This window comes from Mus musculus, chromosome 16, assembly GCF_000001635.26.
Source record: "Mus musculus strain C57BL/6J chromosome 16, GRCm38.p6 C57BL/6J".
NCBI lineage: Eukaryota > Metazoa > Chordata > Mammalia > Rodentia > Muridae > Mus > Mus musculus.
This window is the reverse complement of record NC_000082.6, coordinates 18,559,403-18,567,713: the sequence shown is the minus strand read 5'-3', so window position 1 is coordinate 18,567,713 and position 8,311 is coordinate 18,559,403. Positions and strand designations below refer to the sequence as shown.

The 8,311-nt window shown below is 48.7% G+C and overlaps 1 protein-coding gene across 16 annotated transcripts in view; it reads right to left on the bottom strand.

Annotated features, from left to right (window-relative positions):
- Positions 1 to 1,033: 1,033 nt before the first annotated feature.
- The window catches only part of Gnb1l (guanine nucleotide binding protein (G protein), beta polypeptide 1-like), a 69,295-nt gene continuing 62,017 nt past the window's right edge, over positions 1,034 to 8,311 (bottom strand). For all 16 annotated transcript variants that reach the window (XR_003951760.1, NR_104347.1, XM_011245829.3 and 13 more), the window contains one exon: positions 1,034 to 3,679. Coding sequence is in view for 14 of the 16 variants with exons in the window: in XM_011245829.3 (XP_011244131.1) it covers positions 3,428 to 3,679 (252 nt within the window). In the remaining 2 variants the exon portion in view is untranslated. The remainder of the gene's footprint in view (positions 3,680 to 8,311) is intronic.

Below are 8,311 nucleotides of genomic sequence, written 5' to 3'. Positions count from 1 at the left end.
TGGTAAAGCTCATAGGCTCTACCTCCAACCCTTAGACTGAGTTACCCGAGTAACGAAGCAGACACTCTCAAGGCTGTTCTATCTGTTAGATAGAGAAACATGGACAGGCCTTGGGGCAGCCCCACGAGTTCAGAGCCCTGCTCAGCAGCCACAGGGTCTGACAGGAACAGAAAAGGATCGTCCCACTACTTCTCATACTTCTGCTCCCAACTCAAGGAAATATCCAATAAGGACATATGGCAGTTGGAAGGCTCTGGTAATTGCACACAAAGACAGAAGGATGTAAAGTTTCAGGGTAGCCTGGGTTACAAAGGAAAACAAATGGAAAGGATGCACTGGCTGAATACAGCAACTCAGAATCAGCACTGAGCACAGGACTGCCTACCACTATTTCCAACACTAGTTTTCTTTGGCTGTGAGTGGCCTCCCGTGTTGTGAAAGCATGTGTGGGCAGCCACTAGAGAGGCAGTGGATGGGCTCTGTCGTTCAGGTGACTGGCCAGCTGGTCTACAAAATGTTTAAGGTGATGAGTACCCTTGATTACTGGTCAGGGCTATACTGCCGCAAGGAGCTATAGTCCCATAGGCTTGTTCTGGGAATATAAGCAACTTGTCCATGGAACAGCTCAGGTGTTGCCTCTGGGTCACACTTCCTTTCTGTGTGACTGTAGCTGATAGGAAGCTGCTTGTTTATTCAGACACAGGGACAACTTTCACAGAGGTCTCATGGCTTAGCCAATGTGGACGGTGCGATTTAAAATGACTCCCAAAGGAAACGGAAGGAAGAAAGCAGTTCAAGTTGCCCGAGTCGGCATTTGGGCACTGAGAAGAAGTCACAGGGTTGGATCCACACATCCCCATCATGTGATGCATGCGCTGGGTACAGGGGGCTCCCAGAGCATCACACAGGCAGATAAAGGCACTGTGGTTCTCCCATGTCCCATTCCCTATGTTGTATGTCTTCCTGGGGAGACATGGACATACACCCCAGATAAGGCACTGATGACAGTCCCCTGGACAAATCAAGTCTAGCGTAGTGAACCAATGACTTTATTGGGGTAACTTTTAGGGCATCTGAGATCCCCCAGGTCAGTCCTGGGGATCTCTCAAAGAAGCTGCGTCCCTGGAGCTCCTGGCTTAGCTTGCAGACAGTCCACTGGAGAGCGTCCTCTTCCCCAGCAATTGTTACTGCCTTTTGTAACTCTGGGCAGGGAGCCTGAGGATCTCAGAACTGAGTCCTGTAAGCCTCCTTCCTTGGAAGGAGGAGAGAATGTTCCACTGTGGAGGAAACAGCTCATGTACAGACGGGGCCTCCCGGTGTGTGGGGAAGGTTGGACAGAGCTTGTATGAGATGACACTTCCAGTCCTGGGCTTCCTGAGGCAGCCACATTGATCTACACAGGCTTGAGGTCATCTCCAAAAGTGTTGGTAAAAGACAACTGGAGCACTCCACGGAACAGCATTGCTCCGTGCTGCCGGGTATCACAGCACGGTTTGGCCACAGATGAACTGGGTTATCTTTCCCACTCATAGATGGGCTCACCAATTTCCCTTCAATCAACCTACCCATGCCCCCGGCCCAGGGTAATAAAATAGAGCACTTGGTGGTGGCAGGGCCCCTGGGGGATTCTGAGAGAAAAATGAGCAGTGTCTGGATGGTACTTCCTTCAAAGGGAGTGAAGAGGCCTGTGCCTGTGATGTGGGTTGGCCTGCTCGCTACTGCTTCTGCCTATGTGGACCAAGTTGATCCATGCCATTTCTAGGGACTCCAGGAAAGCCAGCTCTCGCGGTCAGGTTCTGCTGAGGGCTGCTCCCGATCCATAGCCCATTACGGGGAGCACTCCCACTGGGGCAGCTAGTGATCCCCACTCCAGTTAGAGATTCCAAACTGGAAGCTGCAGTTGTACTATCCCAGGACCTTAGTTGGAGCCAGGGCCTCCTGTGTGCAAGTGCTTACCACCAAGTCGTAGCCTTCACAGGTGTACAGAGAGGAGCCACCATGAAGCCCTCTGAGGATGTTCCCCCGGCAACTGCCTCCCTCAGTATGGGGCAAAAGGCACATCCTCCCAACCCAGCCCTAACAGGCCACATTCTGATCTTCCAACCGCTGGATCCCTTCCTCCACCTGGCTTCTCAGCTCCCCATGTACGTTAGTCAGACACAGTTCCCATCTTTTCAACTGTGTCTAACTAGCTTACCACCAATCCAACCAGCTCTCTCTGGCCCTGGCGCTGTGGCGGCAAGCCATAGTTCTTGATATATGTATTTCACCTGGACCACACACTCCTTTCCTGGCCTCCTACGTGTGCTCCCCAGCTTGGGGACACCAGGCTGAACTGTGACACTTTCAACATAGACACATTCAGCTTCAGCAGGCTATGTGTAGTGTTTAGTTATAGACCAGAGGCCCAAAGGGCAGTAGGGATTCTAAGTTAGCAGTGCCTGGCAGGGCAGCACTTGGGGGCGCCCCAGCTCTTCGGGGCACAGGATTCTTTCTGGCAGTGATGGAAGGAGAAAGGTCCGAGGTCCACACTCCTCACCTGCATCCTCACCTTTACAGTCCTCCACCCCAGTCAGCACTACCTCGGAGGCTGCTTCCCTGTCGGCCACATGGAAAGAGGCATCAGGCGCTCACTCCTGACTCTCAAGGCCTTGTTACTCCATATACCACATGGCTGTGCTTGCAGCCTGGGCACTACAGAAGGTCCAGTTTGTGGCCTGTCGAGAGTGCTTTCCCTTGCCTCCTGCAGGTTCACTGAAAGACAAGCTATCCCTTTACCTTATCCTGTCAGAGGCTAGAGCCTCCTTTCCTGGTCTTCTATCTGGCCTTATACTGCATTGTACACATCTCTCCTTCCCTGACCACCTTGGTCACCCCATTATTAACTCTTACTTGCCTCCCTCTTTAAGGAGCCCAGTTTCATCCATTCCTCATGCTGACCTGAGTCGTGGATGTCAGGAGTCCCAGAACATGTCTGGGACAATGTGCCAGAGGGTATGGCAGATAATCACTGTGGGATTGGCAGCCTCCCAAGGCCAAGTGCTGAGTACCTGCACCCAGAACCACTGCTTCCGAGTAAGGCTGATGACAGGCCTGCTGGGCAAGCTGAATGCTCTACTCTAAGTGCAGAACACAGGGAGATCTTTGGGGGAAGTTCCCACCTTGAGGCTTCAGGTTGGCAATGGGAAATTTATTGTCAAATATCTTTAGTCTGGCCACCCAACCAGGTCTAAAACATGCCTGTTACCAAGCTATAGGTGCCAGGTGTCTATCATCTGAATGACAGTCACAAAAGGAACAGAGAACCTCACGAAGAAAGTGGACCCCAGGGATCTTTGGCCACAATTTGCTGTCCTCAGAGGGACTTGAAGATCTTCCACAGGGCTGGGTCAAGACTGGAGTAAAATAGCAGTGTCCCACAGCTAAGTCATGGGCAGGGGTAGAGTGACCAGATGCTGATACGCTGGTCCTTGGACCCCGCAGCAAGCAAGCCATCAGCAGCAAAGGCCACGCAGTACACAGGAGCGCTGTGGAAAGCCAGAACAGCTAACGGTTTCATTGTCCTCCAGTGAAACACACGGATGCGATGGTCCCAGCCTGCTGTGGCTAAGATCTTGTGGTCTGGCCGGATGGTGACTTCGGCAATTCCAGGATTGGTGAGTTCATGAGTCTTCTTCACCTTTGAACAAGCAGAACAAGAATAATAAGGCTGTGCATGGATCTGCTGCAACCCTCGTCCTGCCCTCACTCTGCCACAGGCTTTGTGACATTCCACATTCTTGTGGATCTGGCTTCCTCCTCAGCCCCATGGTCACAGGAGGGGCTTCCCTGAGCAATCCAAGGCCAGCAGGCAGTGCTGTGCAGCTCCTCAGGCTGCTTGGACAACTCCAGCCCTGGAGGAGCCTGCGCGGCCAGATCCTGGATTCTCCATGTGGAGGACATAGCAGAAACCTCCATGGAAACTTGTGGCATGTGGGAGACACAAATCCCAGCAAAAATAACACTGAGAGGCAAAAAGACTTGGGGATGAGGGAGGGGTTCCAGGACAGCCAAGAGAAGGGCAGGGTGCTAAGATTGAATGTGTCCCACAAGAGTTCACAGGCAGAAACTTAATTCTCAAATTCACCCATTAATGCTATCTAAGGTTGGGTATTTGGCAGGGAACTAGGGCTATGTGAAATCAGAAGGCCTATTAGTGGCTTTTTCTAGGAGGAGACCTAAGCTGGCAGCCTGTTCTGTCTTGTCTGGGGATAGTTCCCATGCTGAGACCGGCACTCAGCAGATGCAGGCTTTGAGTCTCCTGGACTTCAGCACTAATAGCCAGATAAACCTTTATTTTTGAATAAAAATTGTCTTCCTTTGTATTTTTTGTGTTTGGGTGTTTTGTCTGCACATGTATCTGTGCACTCTATGCATGTAGCATCCACAGAGGCCAGAAGAGGGTGCTGGATCCCCTGGGACTAGAGATACAGACAGATGAGCTGAGAGCTGACATGTGGGTGCTGGGAATTGAACTTGGGTCCTCCGCAAGAACAGCTAGTGCTCTTAACCATTGAGTCATCTCTCTGCCCCCAAACTTCTATTCTTCATACACTGTCCAGTCTTAGCAGTCTTAGGCATTCTGTTGTAACAGAAAATGGAGTAAGGTACAGGGTGAGAGAGACAACACTGGAGGAGGCAGAAGAAATCACAGATGTACTCCTCACTGACTCTGGGACAGCCCATTTCTCTGGCTTTCTGTCTGTCAATGTGTCTATTCTTCTATATATTCTCTGCAGTGCCATTCCCACTGTGTCGCTGCCGGTGCAAGATAATGTGGCCACCCAAACTTTAGAACACTAGAACTTCAAGCAAATAAAACTGCCTTTATAAAGTTAGTCTGCCTTAGGCTCTTTGTTCTAGTAATGAACACAACTCTCAGCAGTGTTCAGGCTACTGGACATCTCTGTTCCTGTGAGTGGCCTGCCTCTGAACAACAAGCTTTCTGTGAGTCCCCCTTGTCTTCAGTGCCTTCTAGCAGGGCTGCATCACCCTTTAGAGACAAGGATGCACCTCCACAAAGATGACAAGGCGGCCGAGCACAGTGTGGCCTGTGCCTTTAATCCTAGCACTCTAGAGGAAGAGGAACGGGTAGGCTCTGTGAATTTGAAGCCAAACTGCTCTATATAGAGAGTTCTAGGCCAACCAGGGCTACAAAATGAGAGTCTGCCTTAAAAAGAAAAGAAAAGAAAAGAAAAGAAAAGAAAAGAAAAGAAAAGAAAAAGAAAAGAAGGAAAGAAAGAAAGAAAGAAGGAAGGAAGGAAGGAAGGAAGGAAGGAAGGAAGGAAGACATAAGGAAAAATAAAGAAATAGGAAAAATGAATGGTAGCATTCATGGAAGTCAGCAGAAATGGTCACAGAGCAATTTAGCTACAAATTATCAAAACACAACTTGATGGAGTAGGTTATTCTTAAACCAGGCCAGGCAGTCAATCACTATGGAAGCTGGTAGGGCTTGGGAAGGAGGAAGAAAAGAGTGATAAAGGGAACAGGGTACCAGTGAAGAACTTGAATGAAGCAGGATGGGGTGTGGAAGGGAGGATGATTAAAAAATACATCTGCAAGAACAAAGCAGTTAAAATGGACCAGAGAAAACACGAAGGGCAGCGGAGGAGCAACTTTAATTTATTGACATAGAAATTTTAGAATCTAAGCCAAAGAAAGGCTGTATGAGCATTCAAAAGTAAGATATGCTCTAAAATTATTAGGGGCTAAGAGTGAAGAAAGACATTCTGATAGCCAGGCTAACAACAACAACAAAAAAATCACATGGAAGATGAGGGCACAGTAAATGCTGTCACCAGAAAATTCCAGGGCTACATGTGTGCCAGCAGACAGCAGAGCAATACTTATACAGGCAGAAGGGGAGTATGGTCCAAGAGTTGTATATCCAGCCAAAGTGTCACTCAACTGTGAAAACAGTAGACAGACATTTTCGAACATGTAAGAGCTGAAAGATCATTGCTCCCGTAAGTCCTTCTGGAAGAACAAGAAGATTAACTCCATTCTTGCAGGAGATGGCGGGAGTAGTGCAGTGAACGGTCTGGCACACGGCACTGAGTGTGCTTACCTATAGGATTAGGCACAGACATGGGGATTATAGCTAGAAAACGAGTTATGTAACCAACGGAGGCATGGGTGGGTAATGAGAAAGATGGTGGCGCTGAGGATGTGGTCATCTAGGTGATCCGATCCCCGTCATGATCCCCGCAGCTTAGCATATTCCTTCTCCTCTCCCACCTCACGGGAGACACCTTGTTTTCCTGGTATTTGCTGTGCATACCTGAATATGATAATACCAGGACAATAAACATGCTCTGGCTTTATGATTAAATTTCACCCCAAAGCTAAATTTAAATCTGGGCTATGTAGAAAGAAACCCCAAAGGGTTAAACAATAGATAAGCCAGAACACAAGTGAGAGGCATAGTGGATCATTTGGGTTCCAAACCCAAAGCAGTAAGAGAAAACTTGGCACCTAATGCTGATCAAATGCTGTGCACAGGCCACACTCAAGAGCTGTGACTGTTTAGCAAATAAGGTTATCCTTCATAAAGTGGTTACAACCAAGTGTTTGATGCCTAACTAGTCACCTGGCTGGAAACAACCAGGAATGTGAACAAAACACACAAAGTAATTGTTAAAGGCCCTGGACAGCAGGCAGAGGCGGGGCCTGGCATTCTCTGCCTAGGGGCAAAATCAAACTGGAGTATCATAGTCACATTAAGCTGAGAAGCAGATCAAAATCTGCAGCAAGTAGAAGGCTGAGATCTGTGAGGATAAGATGGAGGGAGATGTGGCTTTGTGGGCTGAGGACTAGATATGGGTTCTCTAGGAGACCTTGTTTGAAGGCTAGGCTATGTATGCTCAGAGCAGATAACAGGCTGACCAGCAAGAGGCTGATGCAAGGCTTTAAGATTGAACAGCTATGAAAGGTCACCAGTGAGAACTAAGGAAGGGATGAGCCCCCACCAGGCCTCACATTAATAAGACCCCACGTAGGAGTGAGGCCTGCACTAAACATCTAACAAAGCCAGGAGCCAAGCCTGGCAAGGTCCGAGGGGGAGGGGCTAGCTGGGGTTGCAGAGACACCACAATGAAGGCGGCTGAGATGGTTTTTCCACAAACTTGCTCCAACACAGCATGAAGCCACGCCTACACAAGTCCAAAGTGAACAGACAGCCACTAAACCCACCACTAAAGAAGAAGAAGAAGAAGATAGATGCTCATCAGTTCAGAATAACAGAACTTATTGTAGTCATCACATGCCATTACAATGTCCAGCACATTAATAGGATGTACTAGGCACACAGAAAGGCAGGACAACAGGCTCTGTAGTCAAGGGAAAGTCCAACAGAAATGGGTCCCCAAACAGTGCTGGTGCCAAATATCAAATAAAGAGGTCTATGAAAGGAAAAGGGCTATGCGGATGGCATGGAATGTGAAGACCTGAGTTTGTATCTTTAGGACCCATGCACACACATATACAAGATACATAATACATACATACATACATACATACATACATACATACATACAGTCTTCTCCCAGATAAAAGGGTTGAACTCTAGGCAGGACTTGGGTGTCCAGGAAAAGTGCCAGAGCTGGCCATTGCTGATAAATACCAAACACTCTGCATGCGTGTGTGCATGTGCCTGTGTACATGTGTGCCTGTGTACATGTGTGCCTGTGTACATGTGTGCCTGCGCATGTGTGGGTGGGTGGGGCAGGGGATGCTTAGTAGGAAGAAGACCCATATGGCGGCTCACAACCTCCTGTAATTCAGCTCCAGGTGATCCGATGCTTTCTTCTGGTCTTTGCAGGCACCTGTATACAAGGTATCCACTCATACACAATACATAAACAAAAATTTAAAACCAAAACCTAACTGTCTAAGCTAGACAGTGGTGCTGTATACCTTTAGTCCCAGCACTATGAAGGCAGAGGCAGGCAGGCTGGGGGTTGACCTGTCAACAGCCCATGCAGGTAGGATCCATATTCAGAGGCTGCCACACTGGCCATCTTGAGATCCCACCAGAGGACTGGAAAATAGCCATGATTAATGGGAGGCCCCATAGATCATTCATGAATTCATGAATGCTCCAGCATGATGGGCACAGTGTCACCGGACTTTAATCTCAACACTCAGGAGGGAGAGGCAGGCAGGTCTCTGAGTTTGGATCCAGTGTGGTCCAAATAGCAAGTTTCCAAACAGCCAGGACTATATACAGAAACCATATATCTCAAAACAAAACAAAACAACAACAACAAAA